The sequence below is a fragment of the Protomyctophum bolini genome, assembly GCF_963924005.1.
Source record: "Protomyctophum bolini genome assembly, chromosome: 15".
NCBI classification, from domain to species: Eukaryota; Metazoa; Chordata; class Actinopteri; order Myctophiformes; family Myctophidae; genus Protomyctophum; species Protomyctophum bolini.
In genome coordinates, this window is record NC_137876.1 from 3,940,573 (window position 1) to 3,962,133 (window position 21,561).

Below are 21,561 nucleotides of genomic sequence, written 5' to 3' on the forward strand. Positions count from 1 at the left end.
AGCTACACAGCAGACAGACAGTGTGTTCAGCTACACAGCAGACAGTCGGTGTGTTCAGCTACACAGCAGACAGTGTGTTCAGCTACACAGCAGACAGTCGGTGTGTTCAGCTACACAGCAGACAGTGTGTTCAGCTACACAGCAGACAGTCGGTGTGTTCAGCTACACAGCAGACAGTGTGTTCAGCTACACAGCAGTCAGTCAGTGTGTTCAGCTACACAGCAGACAGACAGACAGTGTGTTCAGCTACACAGCAGACAGACAGTGTGTTCAGCTACACAGCAGACAGACAGTGTGTTCAGCTACACAGCAGACAGACAGACAGTGTGTTCAGCTACACAGCAGACAGACAGTGTGTTCAGCTACGGTTTAACAGTGAGCTTGTTGATCTGCTATTTTCAGCATGAAACCAAGTGTAAAATGACTTCTACTGGATCTCTTGTCCACTAGTCCCTTCCTAACATTGTAGTCTAGTTTTTATTTGTTGACGAAATTGTCAGTATATTTAGTCTTAGTTTTAGTCATCGTTGCTTAGTTTTCATTCAGTTTCCAATGCATTTAGTTCAGTGAAAAAAGGTAGTCGTTTTAGTCGAAGAAATGAACACTGACCTGAAGTGGCTGGCATCTCCCTTAGAGATAGGGTGAGAAGTTCAGTCGCGCGAGAGAGACTCGGAGTCGAGTCGCTGCTTCTTAGCCTGGAAAGGAGCCAGCTGAGGTGGTTCAGGCAGCTGGTTAGGGCGTCTCCCTGTAGGGAGGCCCTCGAGGCACGTCCCACTGGGAGGAGACCCCGGGGCAGACCAAGGTGCAGTTGGAGGAAACACATCGACTCACTGGCCTTGGAACGTCTCGGGATCCCCCCCAGGAGGAAGTCACTAATGTTGATCTGGAGAGGGAAGTCTGGAGCGCTCTGGTGGAGCTGTTGCCCCCTGCGACCCGACTACGGATAAGCGGTTTGAAGATGGATGGATGGATGACTAGGGGATGCTTTAGTTAATTAATTTAAAACTCCCACATGCTTTGATTTGTGGGTAACGGATGTTGACAACGGAGCAAACGGAATAAACACATCATCCTCGTTTCCTCCTCTATTCGTTTAGCTTGGCCAGACAGCATGAGATAATTCATACAGTCATACACACAGTATACAGATGGTTGCAATGAAACAGATTTCACGGCTGCTGTGTAAATGATTGATCAGATGTCTAGAGCTGTCATTCGCTTATTTTGCAATCAAGTGTTTGTTTCCACATGGCTGCACAGTTCACTTAGAGTTTGGTTATGTAAACATGCCCCCCCCCCCCCAGCCCCCCCAGCCATATAAAGGTGTGTTCCATTATAATTGGATAATTAAAATAGGATCATCTCTTTTTTTCTCCTAGAAAATGCAATCACTTATGCAATTAAAATGTCAAATTTTATGTTGAGCACTGCTGTTTATGTAACAGTATTTGAATGCAATGCATCTTCCTGTTAATTTTGTGTTAATTCATACAGTAGAATAGATTAACACACAATTGTATCGTTGTATATGCATTTTCTGGAATGAAGCAATGCCTGAATTTAAATAGGCCCCTCCAGAACAATATTTTAGGGACCCCCCCCCCCCCCCCCTGTAACGGTGGGCTGCAGTAGGAATATTTGCCTGTTCATATTAGTCTTTTACAGGGTGAATATTTTACAGTGTGCCTGTTCATATTCATCTTTTACAGTGTGAATATTTTACAGTGTGCCTGTTCATATTCATATTTTACAGTGTGAATATTTTACAGTGTGCCTGTTCATATTCATCTTTTACAGTGTGAATATTTTACAGTGTGCCTGTTCATATTCATCTTTTACAGGGTGAATATTTTACAGTGTGCCTGTTCATATTCATCTTTTACAGTGTGAATATTTTACAGTGTGCCTGTTCATATTCATCTTTTACAGTGTGAATATTTTACAGTGTGCCTGTTCATATTCATCTTTTACAGTGAATATTTTACAGTGTGCCTGTTCATATTCATATTTGACTGTCTTTTCACTTCCATGCACACTCGCACGAACATAACACAGACAAGCTATACCGATTTTAAATATGATATGTAGCGGTGCCGAGGAGCTGCAAATGCAAATGAGAAGAAAACAAAAAAAAAAGTATTTCAGTGGGAGCATTCTGTCATGTCGTGTGTTTCATCTCCCGTAACCCCCGTGGTGAAAAATGCAGATGCACTTCTTGCCTTGCCTTTAACCCATTAAGACATAAGGCTAAATTCTAAATCTTCTAAATCAGTAGTTCTCAAGCGTCTTCATGCCAAGGATCCCCGACATGATATGTATTTGGCTGCGGACCCCCCCCCCCCCACACACACACACACACACCTGAACAGTGTTGTGCCAGGGACCCCCAGAAGAGATTTGTATATATATCTTTTTTTAATCAAAATTATTCAAACTTTTCGTGACGCTTTCGCTTTTCGCGTTTAAAAGAATAAATAGCACACCTATACGTATACGTTCAAGCTCCCATCTGCGATTGTTCGGCAGTAGTTTTCCTGAAAAACATATACTATAGTTGCTACTTGCTAAGATTTATAGCTGAAATATAAAGTGACACAGCTGCTATCCAGGTTTGAATGGGTTAAGACTGGTTGCAGGATGTGCGTAGGCGGGGCGCAGGGCGCCAGCCAGGACATCTGGAGGTGTTTCTCTTCTTGGAGAGGTACAGTACCGTACAGTAAAGTACAGAGGCTGTGAGGTGTGCTTTGTGTTCAAGTCAAGGACTCTTAATTGGCATCCAGTGAGGCAAGGCGTCATGCAAGTTGTTTTGCGGCTGCCTCGGTCTCAAAGTTCACCCAGGGTTGGGAAAGGATGTGTTTTTTCTGGGTCCTTATTAATTAACGACTCATCCATGGTGGTACTGTACATCCTGAGGTACTGTACAGGGTTCTCTGGGCTATTTGAATGGGAAATAAAACATGTCCAAAACTTCAAATTCATAGTAATAATAATCAATCTCCATAGAGAAATCACTTCTGTGAACATGGGGATGAGTGAGTGACGTCAGGACTTGAGCGCTCTATGACATGTATAGGTCGTGTCCTAGTGGGTGGGACTGACGCAGCAGCGCCCAATCGCTGATCATCATCCATTGAGTGCAGTTTTTATAGACGTGTTTGTATAATTGTCCCCCCGGAGGAAGTCATTTGCAACCTAATTATATTTGCACACACACACACACACACACACACACACACACACACACACACACACACACACACACTCTCACTCTCCTGTGGTGGCGCCGACTCTCCGTGCTTGATGCATCTGAGATGTAATTAAAGAGAGACGTGATGTTCATATTACTCGCGTTCCTGTCAAAGGCTGTCACGGCCATATTATATTGATATATTATAGGTCTGTAGTCATCATCTTTCATGTTCACTGTATCCCGACCTGAAAATTGATACCTGAAACCATTTTTTTCACCCGGTGCCAATTGCTGTAATCCTGGGCCCTCTGCCAACCTGGGGAGAGTTCTGAACTGAGCTCATGTTTCGTTGGATGCTTCTTATCGCCGGACAGGGCGGGGGGAGTTTCCCCGGTAGGACGTAGGGTTCCTTTCCCCTCCATCAGTATAGAGAGACCAGGATTATTGCATGTTTTTATTTGTGAGGGTAAATGTAAACTCCACACAGAAAGGCCCTTTCGCCAACCCCACCTATGGGGTGGTACGGTATGGGTGCTGATGACAGCCAACCCCACCTATGGGGTGGTACAGTATATGGGTGCTGATGACAGTCAACCCCACCTATGGGGTGGTACAGTATATGGGTGCTGATGACAGCCAACCCCACCTATGGGGTGGTACGGTATGGGTGCTGATGACAGCCAACCCCACCTATGGGGTGGTACAGAATGGGTGCTGATGACAGCCAACCCCACCTATGGGGTGGTACAGAATGGGTGCTGAATGATGACAGCCAACCCCACCTATGGGGTGGTACAGTATGGGTGCTGAATGATGACAGCCAACCCCACCTATGGGGTGTTACGGTATGGGTGCTGTGATGACAGCCAACCCCACCTATGGGGTGGTACGGTATGGGTGCTGATGACAGCCAACCCCACCTATGGGGTGGTATGGGTGCTGATGACAGCCAACCCCACCTATGGGGTGGTACGGTATGGGTGCTGTGATGACAGCCAACCCCACCTATGGGGTGGTACGGTATGGGTGCTGTGATGACAGCCAACCCCACCTATGGGGTGGTACGGTATGGGTGCTGTGATGACAGCCAACCCCACCTATGGGGTGGTACGGTATGGGTGCTGTGATGACAGCCAACCCCACCTATGGGGTGGTACGGTATGGGTGCTGTGATGACAGCCAACCCCACCTATGGGGTGGTACAGTATGGGTGCTGATGACAGTCAACCCCACCTATGGGGTGGTACAGTTACAGTATGGGTGCTGATGACAGCCAACCCCACCTATGGGGTGGTACAGTTACGGTATGGGTGCTGATGACAGCCAACCCCACCTATGGGGTGGTACAGTATGGGTGCTGATGACAGCCAACCCCACCTATGGGGTGGTATGGGACGGGTGCTGATGATAGCCAACCCCACCTATGGGGTGGTATGGGACGGGTGCTGATGATAGCCAACCCCACCTATGGGGTGGTATGGGACGGGTGCTGATGATAGCCAACCCCACCTATGGGGTTGGCTATCAGAATATACAGCTATAGTATTTAACACTTATTTTAAAGGAGCTATAACATAAAATTCAACTTTTTCAATTTCTTTTGTATTTTTAGCGCTCCCATATGTGTTTTCTATCCCCACAAATAACCAATTTTGAACAATCAGGCTTTCATATCATATCAGGTGCTTTAATAGAAATTGCTCGCAGGAACAGCTCAACTGATTTTGGTCTCATCGTGATGTCATCAATGTCACCCTACTTAGTATAAATCCTCCTTCAGTCTTCAGTTCCAAATTTGCATTTCCACTTTGTTTACAATGTCCACCATTGTTGATTTTCCAAGCTGGCATGGAATGGAAACAAGCCTAGTTTTATCTAGCATCAGTATTATAATGACTGAATTATTAAATAATCTGCATATCAGCACCCCCACCAACTCAGGACATTGTGGTACTGCAGCTAAAACTGCTTTCAAAGTCCAGAAAGAAATGATAAGGCCTGGTTATATCAGAGTGGTGATTGAGGCTCAAACCATTAGAAATAAGTTTGATGGACATAGACAATATGATATTAAATATTAAAAGCAGTTTTAAAATGCATGTTATTTGCGCTTTAACCTTTTTAATTTGAGGCGAATACTTTTGTACTTTCACTCAAGTTAAACTTTGTAGTAGTAGCAGTGTTTCTGTATTGTATATTCTAAGTGCAAAATCAGGGCACTTCTTCCACCACTGGTTTCAGTCTGCTGACTCAGCTGTCTTGACTCTTTGCATGGCAGGCAAATGTGACCCTGGGCAGCTCTCTGATGCTGAACCTGAACCTGCTCCCTGGGCAGCTCTCTGATGCTGAACCTGAACCTGCTCCCTGGGCAGCTCTCTGATGCTGAACCTGAACCTGCTCCCTGGGCAGCTCTCTGATGCTGAACCTGAACCTGCTCCCTGGGCAGCGCTGTCACGCTGAACCTGAACCTGCTCCCTGGGCAGCGCTGTCACGCTGAACCTGAACCTGCTCCCTGGGCAGTACACGATGGATAGAAAACAAACCAGAACAACGCCCTGAGGGTGTTACTACTAGTACGGATACAGGCTTTAGTTTCAATAGCTAAAGTATAACATAATGCTTAAAATACCAACAAACATTTTTTTTCCTTTTTCTTTTTTTTACATGAATTACTTGAACGGACCCAAGCATCCTCTATTCTGAGGGGAACATTAGCCGAAATCCAAGGACATCTACAAACTCACAACAAAAACGCCTCGCACTGAGCTTGTAGATCTGCTATTTTTGTCAAACGGGCTGGGTGTAGATCGAGGGACAAAGGAAGGGCAGACCAAGTATTCAGACTACAGAGCCAACGGTCGAGTTTACTGAGGGTTTAAATGTCTGACGATTCATGTTAACGTGAATCCGACATACTAATACAAAGTGAACAAACAACAAATAACACTGATGAGAGTGCTGTCAAACAAGTCAATGAAAAAGGTGAATCTGCGACCCCATTTTATGAAATGGGTACTTATTATCCCTAATGTATAAATGATGGATAAGGGGGTCAGGACAACGAGGCCTTTTCGTGGAGGAGGTCAGAATAAAATGTGGACTTAAACTGTTATCCGTCTATGGCGCTTCCTTGCTGCTTCATCTCTCTCTCTCAGCTTATAGTCCTAAAATAAACTTATACCACTGTAATCATGATTATGAACGTTCGTCCCAGACGAGATAACCTATTTTCTCATGCGACGCCAAAAGCATGTCATATTGAGAGTACCGTGTAATCTCATTGCATGTTCTTGTTCTGCAGGCCTGACCCGACCCGCGTCGAGACATGGGACATATTTGTCACGTTTTATTTTATTTTATATATATATTTTTATCCCACGATTTTGTAACCCATTTTTCACCCCTGTGTCAATCATCTAATGTGATCCTGGGCTCTACACACCCTCTACCAACCTAGTCCCCATATATGGGGGACAAGGGGAGAGCAACGGACTTGAACTCATGCCTGAGTGTCCAAGTTGCTCCTTTACACAAAAAAACTCAACGCAAAAAACTACTTTCTGGCCTTGACAGCCCATTCATCCAAACATTAAAGTCCTGTCTGATTGTATTAAACAATGTTAAACTCACCAACATTGCAGCTGAACGAAAAGCTTGAATGATCCTCTTTCTATCTGCAAAGTTTTTGCTTCATAAAAATCCACCATAGAAACGTTATTATGAGCTACTTTCTGTCAAGAAATGCCCTGCATTTGATTATTTTTCTATAAGTGTCAGAGTTTGGAAGTGCTTGTTTTCAATAACACAACATTTTGCTGCCTCCTGCATTATGTGACATTTAGAAACAGGTGGTACGGCAGGAAGGTTGAGTGATTTACAACGAGCGCTTCCAAACTCCAACACTCCAACATGCTGCTCAATGTTTTGCCACTCAGTCTTGATGGGAAAATCATGCATTTGCATACTCTCTATTATGTAATGTAATTGAGACAGGCCTAATTGTAGCAGCCGTAATAGGTCCGTTGTGTGGGTGCAGAGGCCCCGTCACACTTCACACAACAACACATCCACAGCAGACCTAGAGAGGCTCCAGTAATGTCACCGGTCCGGATACACACGTTCCTCAAGAACTGACATCTTTACAAGCTATAGAAGGGATATCGTGAGAGAGAAAAGAAACAAGATACAAATGGGTGAAACAATGAGAGGAGATCAAAGTATAGCCGCACACTCGTAGTACCAGTTTCAATTATCTAATCATTAGATAATTGAAACTGGTACTACGAGTGTGGAAGTGTAGCGCCCAGGATTACATTAGATTCTAATGTAATCCTGGGCGCTACACTTCCTCTGCCAACCTGGGGAGGACAGCGGACTGACCTCATGCTTCCTTCTATGCATGAGGAGTCCAAGCTGCTTCTGTTCACCTGACAGGGGATAGTTTCCCCGGCCGGACGTAGCGCGTGGAAGCAACACGTCATTCCGACCAGTTCCTTAACCCCCTCCATCAGGCACCCCGGCTGGCCAGGGGGAGGCAGTTTAGAGACCAGGATTACTGCATGCTCTTTGTGAGGGTACCTACCCTAGGGGACACAGGGAGAACATGTGAGGGTACCTACCCTATAGGGGACACGGGGAGAACATGTGAGGGTACCTACCCTAGGGGACATGGGGAGAACATGTGAGGGTACCTACCCTAGGGGACAACATGTGAGGGTACAAACACTATAGCCTACTGTATATACAAAAGGACATCTCCCTTTTTGGTCTTCTGAGTTCTGATAGATGATTTTTCAGGATGGTGTCACTGGGCATTCCACAGTGGTGGCACAGTAGCGGAATGGGAACTTTCCCATGTTAGTTCTACATTTCAGTGACACAGCCATGAAGCATGCTAATGATAATGTGATACAGCCATAAAGCATGCTAATGCTAATGTGATACAGCCATAAAGCATGTTAATGTGATACAGCCACGAAGCATGCTAATGTGATACAGCCATGAAGCATATGCTAATGCCGCTTTTGCATGCTCAAGATGCAGTCTGTGATATCGTCGCTGTATGGTGGGAATGTAAAACAACAACAATCTGTTTTCCAATAGAGCCAATGTAGTTGTTATTTACTAGTCACACAAGCTTATGTGTTCATATTTTTCATTGGTTCATATCATATGTATTTATACAAGCTCAAAACGCGTCCCATTTGGGGAACTGCCCATGGATCCGAAGTCCCGTTAGTCCGAACATGCACTGCTCCCGTGCTTGCGGTTATGTTTAGGTTAGGGTTAGAGATAGGGCCGATTCATACTCCTATTTTAGAGCCGAATAAAAGTCGGTTCGGCGCTGTAGAGCCTACAATGTGACGTCATTTGAGGTTCGGGGGGGGGGGTACCGTCCTAAAGTCGACTCTTCGGTGCTACTGAAAATGTCTGACGAGCCGAAATCATTTCGGCACTACAGTGCCGAAACAGTGGTAAAATAGGAGTATGAATCAACCCTTAGAGATAGTTATAGTAATTTCGGATCAATGAACCTTCTGACTAATGACACGGCACCCATATTTGTAGGCCATTTTTGCTACCTCTGTGTGACACGGTACTAGAAGGACGAATTTGCGGGCAGTAATTATTTATGGAAAAATAAATATAAAATGTTGAAACATGGGATTGTTTCTGCCCGTCGGCAACACTATCTTTGTTTGCCCTCTGCCACCCAGCAGATTTTTTTTTTTTCACACCTTGAACAAAACCCAATGAATACAGTCCTGACCTTAAGCTAAGAGTGTTATCGTAAAAGCATTTATAAGCTTCTCTGGAGGGTTGAAGTTTGTTTTGGATGACTTACTGCAGAAGAGCGGAGCAGCAAAGTATTACAAAAAGACCCCCCCTTTTCCGTCGATGGTTCTCTCTGACACATCTCTCTCTCTCTGACACACATCTCTGTCTCACTCTGTCTTTGTCTCTTGGTTTTGAGCGGTGCCACCGCCTCCGTTAAGTGACTTCATGTGTACGTATGTCTACAAGTTCATAGTATGAGCTTGTAGATCTGCTATTTTTCAATAGCTAAAGAATAACATACTGCTTTCAGGAGCTTGTGGAATCACATTTTATCCGTTCTCAACTTTCTATAATCTCATGTGAGATCGTGTACAATGTGTACAGATTACTTGACCAAATCCAGACTGATTTAGATAACTAAGAATGTATTTAGTCTGGGACAGCTCTTATCTAGTCCACTCCGACAGACGCGCCTGAGGTGAGGTCACACAGTCAGTACCTGCTTATACGTTCTTCTGGGTTTCAGAAGTAAACGGAGAGAATTCAAATTAGGAGTCATACCTTCATGTTGCTTCTGCCTGATGTATCATCACAAATGTGGGATTTCAGATGGACTTTTAGCTTGAGAATCAATGTGTTCTCTTAAATGCCTCATCCTGCTAGCCTTTTTTTTAAACAAATATGTCACTTTAACAGACTTTCAACTTTCAAGCCAAAGTTCACTTTCCATCTCGCATCCTTGTTTTGCTGTTTATTAAACAAAAATCACACCCGTGTGAACTGAGTGGTGCAACTCCCCTCTTTCTCCCCCCCCCCCTCCTCTCTCTCTCTCTCTCATTAGCAGGCAACAGTGCAGTACTATCTTTCTCTCTCTGTTTCTGGCACAACAGCGTCAGGTTACGTCACATAGGTAGTCACATAGGTAGGGAACATTGCTGTTCCTTGGAGTGGTTGCACCACTCAAAAAAAACATGTAATGGCAAAAATAAGGCGACATACAAGCTCACAACACATCGCAATGCTCCATGAGCTTGTAGATTGACTATTTTCTCGACCCACCAGGGCTTCTGGTGGTTCATATAAGCCCAGTAGTGTACCCATTATTAAACATGATGTCGTTGGACGTCCCGTTGAGGTAATTTTTCCAGGTTTTTAATCCAAAGCGGAGCTCTGCTTTTCGTTCCGTAGTCATCGGCCAGATTGTGACTTCCATCGCTGGCTGTCCGGAGTCCGGACGGTGTCTTATAAAGAGTTATTATGACGGTGCATATTATTTTATGAAAGATTAGGTCACAGCCCTGCAGACCCAGTATTCGGAGACACTGTTGCTGTACTGTATGTCCTCATGAATGTAATGCTTTGTTTAACCGTGTGATTTAATATGGTGTTGTCGGTCCAGGCCAAGTTGCTTTTGGACAAACTCATCTGTTACCGCCGCATGATTTAACGTCTCCTTAACTGTTGGTTGGCTGTTTCTGAGGAGGGGACGAGGGCGTGCAGTCGCAACCAAAGACAACCTCGCATTCGGGCATATGGAGATATACTGTAGGTGGGGGAAACAATCAACCTTTGGGGGCTTAATTGGGGGCTTGTCCACTTCTCTACGTGGGAGGGCCCGGGATCAAATCCAGCTGGGTTCTGCTGCACAACTATATCACACACGGTTTAGACGCGCATTTTACCTCTGTCGGGTTTCTTTTTAGGACAAAATGTTCCTCTGGATCCAGTTCCCAGTGCCAGCATACGCGTTCACTTTTAACCCATTCTGACCGGGCACCCATTTTGGTGTTGGCATCATGTTATGCTTTAGCTATTGAAAAATAGCAGATCTACAAGCTCATATCGCGCCACCGAGTGGCGCGATACGAGCTTGTAGGTCTGCTATTTTTGAAAAATTCGAAGAACGACTGACATTTTTAGAATCTGATCTCAGGTCAGAATGGGTTAATCAGACCAGTGTGTGTCCAGTGGAAACCTCATATGAATCTGATCTCAGGTCAGAATGGGTTAAAAAGTCTGAGTTTTCCCGGCCCTGGATAGATATTTATAAAACCCACAGACGGACTTAACCACTTTCAGAGTAATCTAGTAAGAGAGTGGTGACACGCTTTGATCTCTCCGCAAAGCGGGTGCCTATGGGCGATAGTTCCAAACATTGCTCCTATTGGCTGGAACTATCCCATTGAGATAGAATGAGCACTTCCTGCATTCCACTGTTACAATGAGAGTCAACGGGAGTGTCATTACTCTCTTACTAGTACTGTCTCTGACCACTTTGAACCTGTGTTTCTTTTTTTTTTCTTAATATATTTTTTATCCCACGATTTTGTAACCCATTTTTCACCCCTGTGTCAATCATCTAATGTGATCCTGGGCTCTACACACCCTCCGCCAACCTGGGGAGAGCAACGGACTTGAACTCATGCTTCCTTCATGCTTGAGTGTCCAAGTTGCTCCTTTACACCTGACAGGGGGGGAGTTTCCCTGGTTGGACGTATAGCGCGTGGAAGGAACACGTTATTCCAACCAGTTCCGTTCCCCTCCATCAGGCGCCCCGGCTGGCCAGGGGGAGGCAGTGAACCTGTGTTTTAGTAGTCATGGTGTTGTGTGAGTAGCTCTAGCTTGTGTCCTGTAGCTATGTGTGTTTAGCACTATAGCTATAGCTTGTTCATTCTCTGAGATTTGAATCTTTCACATTTCTTCACATTTCCCACCTTCTCTAGATAGCTCCTTGTCTACTCATTATTCTGTATGGCCTCTCTCTCCTCCGCCTCCATCATCCATTTCACTGTCTACTCCATCTGTGAGTCACACATTAACCCATTCTGACCTGAGATCAGATTCATACGAGGTTTCCACTGGACACACACTGGATCTGATTAACCCATTCTGACCTGAGATCAGATTCTAAAAATGTCAGTCGTTCTTCGATTTTTCAAAAATAGCAGACCTACAAGCTCGTAGCGCGCCACTCGGTGGCGCGCTATGAGCTTGTAGATCTGCTATTTTTCAATAGCTAAAGCATAACATGATGCTAACACCAAAACGGGTTCCCGTTCAGAATGGGTTAAGGGGCTCAGCCATAACCGTCTGGAATATCAATCTACAGTAACTCGGCTTCTGGCTGACATGACTTCAATATCAATATCGCCACCATTATTATTTGCAAAAGTTTGCCTCGAATATGAGTAATGAACAATTATGAACAATCTGCTACTTTTGTTATTTTTTTGTTATTTGAATTGGACAGGTACCGTATGTGACCAGATTTGACTGCGAGCCTGCCATCGTGCAAATTCCAGCTTTTTCTTTCTTCCCAAAATGAGTTAATAGCACAGGCAGACTCTTCACATACTAGAACATGTCTGAAAAGTGTCAGAGCTGAAATCGACATGTAAATATGAAATAAATGCCCAAACATGTAGCTAGGTGTAATGTTAAGAGTCCACAGAAGTGAACCTTTCAAGTCTGTTTTCTGCAAGACATTACTCTATAAGCCAAAACTGGTGGGTCAAACGGAACATCCAATGTGTCAATTTGAAGCTATGATTCCCATGCTTTCATATGACATGAAAAAACGAAGAAAATAAGAAGAAAATTCAATGGCAGTCCCTCAGTCAAATTTGATCACATCACATGTGTGGTTTCCACCCATTTAGGCCTGACATCGAAATGTACTGTTTTCTGAAAAACCTCATGTTTCTATATCAGTGGTTCTCAATATTTCATGTCAAGGACGCCCCAAAATGAAATGTAATTGGCCGACGACCCCCATCTGAACATATGTTGTTCCAGGGAACCCCTCAGAAGCAAAGATTTCAGAGTTCAAAACGTTGGGTCTGAAAGAATATATATTCAAGGGTGGGACATAATGTTCGAGCAGGCTTGTAGCATTGCAGTGGGTGATGATGTATGTATATGTGTGTGTGTGTGTGTGTGTGTGTGTGTGTGTGTGTGTGTGTGTGTGTTTGCATGTGTGGCTCTATTAATGAGAGCAGATTCACCAGGGCATGGAGTCTTACACAGCAACATGTTTCAGGAACAGATGCCACTGCTCTAGTGTGGATTTTGTCATAGTCTTTAACCCATTCTGACCTGAGATCAGATTCTAAAAATGTCTTCTACATCCTGACAGTTTTCATTCTGACCTGAGATCAGATTCTAAAAAATGTCTTCTATGTCAGTCGCTCTTCGATTTTTCAAAAAATAGCAGAGCTACAAGCTCGTAGCGCGCCACTCGGTGGCGCGCTATGAGCTTGTAGATCTGCTATTTTTCAATAGCTAAGGCATAAAATAGTGCTAACACCAAAAGGGGTTCCCGCCCAGAATGGGTTAAGGTCCTTTCAAACGATGCAGCGAATAACGTGCCTAGTAATTCATTTCCAATGAGACCTGCCAAATACAGATGATTCTTGGGGTCCTTGACATGAAATGGTTTGAAAACCACTTCGGTTTCCGGGGGGAAGACCGCACGACCAGGCCTCGCCGAACCTGACTCCCAACAACATGTGTGTGAGGAGCTGATCACAGTCACAGATAGAGGGAAAGTGTTATATTTGGCCTATTACTTATGCTATATATTATTGACCGTGTCACAGACATTGCGCAGCAGTGCGCACACATGCTAGAGAGAGAGACAGAGAGAGACAGAGAGAGAGAGAGAGAGAGGTGCTGCGTGTTAAAAAATAAATAGGCTACTCATCTTTGTGTTCTGTTTCATCTTATTGCTGAGTGAAGCACACAGGGAAAAGCAACAAGGGGTTTAGAAGCGAAAAAGTCTGTTGTGGAGAAAAGGAACTCCACACATATGCACTTCTCACTCCTCACAGAGTGATTAGCCTATACTAATGAGTGACAGGTGCTGCCACTCCTTTGGAGCGTGGCTGAGGATGTCTGTTGGAGAGAGTGTGAGTGAGACAGACTCCACGGTGCTTGTACAGTCCAGCGCAGTACATTCTCATCAGACATGATATTTTGCTAAAGTGTGTAGGCTATTATAGGCTATAGCTATAAACCCGCTGGTTTTATCTGTCGTGAGTGACTGTGTAAAAAATCGTCCATCGATCATCTGACAGCTCGGGGCCCCCAGGAGGTCTGGGCCGGGGGGAGACCACACCCCCCATCCCCCCGGTAGCTCCGCCCCTGGGTTCATGTATGTTTTCTAATCAAAATCAAAATCGCCAAAGTAACTATAGTAACCAAAGTTTTCAAATACTTGTAGTGAAGTAAAAGTACAATATTACTGCAAGTACTGGAAATTGGAAATACCCAAGTAAAGTACAAAATACCTCAAAATTGTCCTTGCTTACAGTACTTAGGTAAAAGTACTTAGTTACTTTCCACCACTGACAACAGCTCCCTGTGCTTAGCCATGCAGCGGATGTCACTGTGTTGCTAGGGTGCGTTTACAACTTTACATGCTACGTTGCTATGGTGCGTTGGTTGACATGCTACGTTGCTATGGTGCGTTGACATGCTACGCTGCCTCTGGCAGGAGGAGGTGATTCATGGCCCTGAGGGAGAAGGATGGATGGATGGATCGCTGCTACTGTGTGTGATGACTCACAACTTATGTTTACTGTTCTGCTCTCTCTCTCTCTCTCTCTCTCTCTCTCTCTCTCAGTGGAGCGGGAGAACGTACAGAAGAGGACCTTCACACGATGGATGAACCTTCACTTGGAAAAGGTTTGTTGTTGTTGGTGATCCTGGTCTCGGGTGCAAAGTGGTTGGAACTAACACTAAACACTATATAGAGCAAAGTGGAGATCCGGGAACACTTAATGTTAAAAAGGAGGAAAACTTCATTGAACTTTATTGAACCGACATGTTTCGACCTATACGGACCGTATAGGTCGAAACATGTCGGTTCAATAAACAACATTGAGTGTGCCCGGATCTCCGCTTTGTTCTCTATATCGATGTGTTATCCCGATTGATCCCAGGAGCACCTTTTTACTGTTTTTAAATATTTTATACCTGCACACCTCCTCCTGAGCACCTGGTTGCTTCCTTCCTTGCCTCTAACACTAAAAACTATGATACAAAAGGATAGTGCTGCACTCTTTGAGTCTTTGAATGGAAGTAAATGGACTCATAATATCACGTATTTGGAAACTCCCGCTGAGTTTCTTGCAGAGTTTGAGTTGTCGACCGCGTCGTAGCTTTAGAGCTGCCATAACAAACTACAACAACAAACAAAAGCTGTTATTTGCATCAACAACACGGACAGAGGAAGGTGTCCCGTACCCTACAGACACTATAAAATGTGACACTTCTGTTGTTGACAGCATAGTATAACGCTGACGAAGGCTACACGCCGAAATGTGTACGTTGTGCTGTCCTGTCTCTGCAGCATAACTGTGCCAATATAAAATAATAAAAAGTGCCTTAAACCAAATGACATGTCCGTGAGTGCTGGTATTTCTCTCCTTAGAGAATTTCTTGTAAAGCTACCGTGACAAAACCCCATTCCCCAAACAAAACAATCTTAGTTCCAGGCAGCAAATCAAACCAAATCAAATCAAACGGACGGCTGTGCGCTGTGTGTGTGTGTGTGTGTGTGTGTGTGTGTGTGTGTGTCTGCTGTTTTACAAAGCGTACAGTAGCAGAGACAGACTCTGAGCCTCTCCCTCCATTATTCCCCACAGACACCCTGCAGCAGAATACTGTACAACATGATACTACTGTACACCGAGACATTGTGTCCCGACGGACGGCGGAAAAACCTTCTATGTCCAAAAACTGTTACTTTTTTCAAGGCATTTCGGGGCCGGGGGGGGGGGGGGTGTTACCTGTGTGTACAGTAGGGCTTTAAGCAACTAGTGGACTAGTAAATCCACTAGTCCACCTTGTTGGTACTAGTAGACGACTAGTTGATAAAAAAGGAAAAAAATACCTGTTTTTGTAGACCTCCATATCAACTAGATCAGGCGTGGACAACTTTGACGATGGCCAATATATTTCCACACTCACTCCAGAGGGCCAAAGTGCATATTACTGTCGTAGCAAAAATAGCGACGTGTTTTGAGCTTGTAGATCGGCTATTTTTGCTATATTTGAATTGAAAACCTGAATAATTTTTTGCTATTTTTGAATTGGAATTCTGACAAGTAACCTTTTTATATTGAATTTTAAATGCATTTAGTTATAGTTATGTTAACTTTATATGAACTATTAGCATAACTACATTGGACACAAAAAGACAATATAATTTTAATACTAGTCATGAAGTAATTAAAGCGGGTTTGGATTTGCAAACAGCTGAAATCAATACTATATCAGTATTCATGCAGGCCGCATTAAGTCAAGCTGGGGGCCGCATGTGGCCCCCGGGCCGCCATTTGCCCACCCCTGAACTAGATTATAGTTATAGTCACCAATGTACAGTTTTTAAATGTACAACTATTATTAAAAAGAAATAAATATATATATATATATTTGTTTTTACATAATAGGTAGGCCTAGTTAAACAACTAGTCCTCTAAATCCTAACCGTTTTCTGATAAACGTATCCTTTTTGGGGCTAAGGTGCAATATTTTGTTTTGACCTTCAGAGGCAAAGATTTGAGTGAATAACAATAATAATAATAATGTGACGCGCTATGAGCTTATATATCTGCCATATTTCAATAGCCCAACGTAATACAAGTGGTTCCACACATTTTGGCTTTCCCTGTTTTAATTGGTTCATGTAGGACTAGGGAGGGGAAAAAAGCGTAAAAGTGCTGAAATATTGGAGATACAGGGTTTTCACCTGACAGCCACGATAGTGTACACAAACAACAGTCACGGCCCCACCCCCCACCCCCCACCTCCCCCCCACCCTCCCCCTCCTCCTCCCTGTGGCTGCTGAATTATAGATGCAGGAGGACGCACGCGTGAATCACATTAAAGTTTCATCAGGTCTTAAAACACAAATCGGAAGACAACGTCGTGGGGGGGAGATGGTTATCTCTCTCTCCTTGTGCTGAAACTGGTCAGTTTCCTCCTGTAAGCACAGACCAGGTGGCGGCTGTCTGTCTACGCCAGTAGTTCGGAGGGGGGAGGGGGGGGGGGGGGACCACCCACATGGCGTTCCAGGGGCTAAATCTGAGTTAATAGATGATCCAGGATCTGTTTTTATGAACAGCGTTGTTTGCATTGTTGTTACGCCATTGTTTGCGTTCGACGGGGGGCTCACCCTCTTAATAGGTTTCGGTCTGCAGTCTCCCTTATCTTGGTCACTGAACAGCTCGGCCCATCCCGGGACTCACCCCGGGTTACAGAGATGATGATGATGATGATGATGATCACGCCAACGTGATCAAAGCCTTTTTGTTTAGTCGCGCACACACACACACACACACACACACACACACACACACACACACACAATGAGCCTCTCTTCTGTTACTCACCGTTTGGCGCGTCGTCAAGATCCCTGACCCAATCAAGCGACGACAATCACATGTCTGTCCACGTCTGGCCGTCTCAGAACGTTCCAGTCTAACGACTCGGTCTGCCTCCTGGCGCAGCTCACAGTGTGAACAGTGTAGTTCATCCATGGATATATTGACGTTTATTTAAACCCATTTAGACCTGATATCAGATTCTATTTCATGTCAAGGAGCCGCAGAATTATGTGTAATAGGCCGCCGACCCCCATCTGAAAATATGTTGTTCCAGGGACCAGAAGTTAACCAATGTAAGGTGTCGTACATGACATAGGATAGATGCATTGATTGGGAAGTCAGTTGGTATGGCAGTACGGCAGTTAAAGGACAACTTTGTTATTAATTATGTTTTCAACCACGGTTCATGTAAAACATGAACCTAAATCTTTGAATATATATTCTTTCAGAGTGAACGTTTTTAACACCACATCTTTGCTTCTGGGGGGTCCCTGGAACAGCATATTTTCAGATGGGGGGGGTCGGCGAGCCAAATACAGATAGTTCTGGCCCGGGGCTATAGAAACATAGGTTTTTCAGAAAACCTTTAGGATCCAGAAGACATTTTTTTTAAGAATCGTCCTCGGGTCCAAATGGGATAAGCGTCTAGTGACAGTTACGTAGAAAGCATACTTCCGCTAAGTCAACAGAACCCTTAAGATTACCAAACCGGGTCAAAGTAAAAAGGAATGAAAAGGGAGTTAGTGTTTATCTCCGCCCTGCTCAAAATAGCCTCCCCTGTATAGTCTACGGTGTAAAAATAGTATAATCATACGACTGCTTACCTTTTGTTGGAAGAAGGGTGAAGATTTAGAGTGAAGTTTAGGATGGTTTAGATGGGTCTGTCAGCTAGATTTATTACAGGAAGGAACTTCCAGGTCCATTTTTCATCCGTTATAAACATTCTTCATTTCAGAATTTTGCTGAATGTAAATCTCAAAGTGGTGACTCGGAGGTTTTACCTACAAGAGTTTAACAGTATGGTGGTGGTGACTTAACGGGAGAGTTTGACCGGCGGACTTTATACGATATAGAACTATATAACAGTCAAATGGCTATATTTAATGTGAAGTTAGGTTTCATTTGAAAAGGGTGTGAGTATGTCTAGAAAAATATAGGCTACTTTTTAGGTTGATTACTGTGTTGTTGTTGTCACTGTACGATTGCTCAGTGAAACAATGATACTTAACTCAGCGCATTGACCCATTTTGGGGCGGGAACCCCTTTTGGTGTTTTAAAGCATTATGTTATACTTTAGCTATTGAAAAATAGCAGATCTACAAGCTCATAGCGCGGCACCGAGTGCCGCGCTACGATCTTGTAGGTCTGCTGTTTTTGAAAAATCATGAAAATGTAGTGCAAATCTATATCAGAGCGAACGTTTTTAACTCAAATCTTTGCTTCTAGGGGGTCCTTGGAACTACATATTTTCAGATTGGGGGTCGGCGGCCAATTCATTTTTTTGGGGGGTCCTTGACATGAAAATGTTTGAGAACGACTGACATAGAAACATGGAGTTTTTCAGAAAACTGTCAGGAACACATTTGTAGAATCGTCCTCAGGTCTAAATGAGGTTAATTAAAATCTCTCTCTCTCTCTCTCCCCCCACAGTGTGACCCTCCTATGGAGGTCAATGACCTTTTCCGGGACATCCAAGATGGACGCATCCTCATGGCCCTGCTGGAGGAGCTCTCTGGATGCAGACTGGTCAGTCACACACACACACACACACACACACACACACACACACACACACACACACACACACACACACAGACACACAGGGTATCTCGTGTAGATAAATCTAGATGAATAGATTTGACCTGAAGCAGGGAATTACAGCAGCAGGGAATATTATGGCAGAGAGGGGAACAAATCAAAAGGAGGAAGAAAGATTTCACCAAAACACTAACAGTAACTATACTTTATGAACGGTGCGCATAATACAGCCAACTTAGCAGGGACAGGGATGGTTTTCCTTATGTAATTAACCTCAGGCTTGTCGTGGTCATGAAAGGGGGCGGGGCTGCGGCGTTCTGTTGACGGCGTTTGATGTTAGTGTAACACCGTCTCCTCTTCCAGCTGCACAGCTTCAAGAAATCGTCCCATCGCATCTTCAGACTCAACAACATCGCCAAGGTGCTGTCCTTCCTGGAGGAGAGGAACGTGAGTTCAAATTATAACCCTTTCAGAACGGGAACCCCTTTTTGGTGTTTTAAGCATTACGTTATGCTTTAGCTATTGAAAAACAGCAGATCTACAAGCTCGTAGCGCGGCACCGAGTGCCGCGCTACGAGCTTGTAGGTCTGCTATTTTTGAAAAATCGTGAAAATGTGGCGCAAATCTTTGGATATATATATATTCTTTCAGAGAGAATGTTTTTAACTCAAATCTTTGCTTCTGGAAGGTTCCTGGAACAACATATTTTCAGATGGGGGTCCGCAGCCAAATACAGATAATTCTGGGGGTCCTTGACATGAAATAGTTTGAGCATCACTTTAGGATTTAGATTTTTTTTAGAATCGGCCTTAGTCCTAAATGGGTTAACTGATTGATTGTTTCGTTTTCTTCCAAAATTCAGGGGAATCGATTTGTTAGAATCAGTGGTGCACCCCTAATTGTGTGTGTGTGTGTGTGTGTGTGTGTGTGTGTGTGTGTGTGTGTGTGTGTGTGTGTGTACGTGCAGGTGAAGCTGGTGAGCATCGATGCGTCTGACGTGGCTGATGGAAACTCCTCCATCGTTCTGGGCCTCATCTGGAACATCATCCTCTTCTTCCAGGTCAGTCTCTATGTCTCTCTCTCTCTTTCTCTCTCTGTCTCTCTCTCTGTCTCTCTCTCTCTCTCTCTCTCTCTCTATGTATCTCTCTCTATATGTCTCTCTCTATATGTCTCTCTCTCTCTGTCTCTCTCTCTCTCTCTCTCTCTCTCTCTCTATGTATCTCTCTCTATATGTCTCTCTCTATATGTCTCTCTCTCTCTCTCTCTCTCTTCTTTCCCTCTGTGATTCTTTTCGTTCAGTGGTTTTCAACCCTTTTCGTGCCAAGGTCCATTATTTATCCGTCATTTGAGCCGCAGACCACCGCTTAGCCTCTCAGTCAGACCCAAACACTTTTTATTTTATTTTATATTATCGTTGGATATGATTCTGTCCGACAATTCTATGCTGTGTTGATGCGGTATCCTATAGGAGAGATAACGGACGGACGTTCAAAAATAACAATTCTTCCACATTCTCCAATTGTGTGAAGACTAATGGTAAATTAAGTATTGCCAATGTAATGTAATCGCTTGTCGTGGTGTTGGAAAAACAATCCAAAGTGGCCATCAACAACTCCCCCACCGCCGCACCCCCGCCACCATTGAAATTCATTAGGCCTCAATTTACCAGAACAATTTAGGCATTTATAGCAGACAATTACAATGTATTTATTTTCCTTAGATTTAGACTAATTTCATGAAAATATTTCGTTTTTTAATTGTTTAAAAAAAAAAGAAGATCAGACTAAATAAAAGTCATTTTAAGACATTTTCTCACGACCCATAAAAATGGGCCTGCGACTCAAAACATGGGTCCCGACCCACTGTCTGCAGGTAACCTCTGTTCTAATACTGGCTTTAAGATCGCCGTGTCCCAGACGTGGCAAAACAAGGCCAATGCTGTGGCAACCGAGCTTAACTGCAAAAAAAAGTTATGTAATCCAATCCACTTTATTTATAGAGCACATTAAAAACAACAGCGTTGATCCAAAGTGCTGCACTCACAGTATAAATAGAACACAACTAGATGTCCTGGCTGTAGGCCACACATAGGCCCTAAAAAACACAACTAGATATCCTGGCTATAGGTCACACATAGGCCCTAAAAACACAACTAGATACCCTGGCTGTAGGCCACACATAGGCCCTAAAAAACACAACTAGATATCCTGGCTGTAGGTCACACATAGGCCCTAAAAACACAACTAGATATCCTGGCTATAGGTCACACATAGGCCCTAAAAACACAACTAGATATCCTGGCTGTAGGCCACACATAGGCCCTAAAAACACAGCTAGATATCCTGGCTGTAGGCCACACATAGGCCCTAAAAGCACAACTAGATATCCTGGCTGTAGGCCACACATAGGCCCTAAAAACACAACTAGATATCCTGGCTGTATAGG

General features: G+C 44.1%; 1 protein-coding gene across 1 annotated transcript in view; it reads left to right on the forward strand.

The window, feature by feature from the left end:
* clmna (calmin a) overlaps positions 1–21,561 on the forward strand; it is a 66,843-nt gene that overhangs the window by 19,557 nt on the left and 25,725 nt on the right. Inside the window, exons 2-5 of the mRNA XM_080783661.1 lie at positions 14,592–14,653; positions 19,009–19,104; positions 19,480–19,563; positions 20,084–20,176. Of these exons, the coding sequence (XP_080639787.1) occupies positions 14,592–14,653; positions 19,009–19,104; positions 19,480–19,563; positions 20,084–20,176 (335 nt within the window). The remainder of the gene's footprint in view (positions 1–14,591; positions 14,654–19,008; positions 19,105–19,479; positions 19,564–20,083; positions 20,177–21,561) is intronic.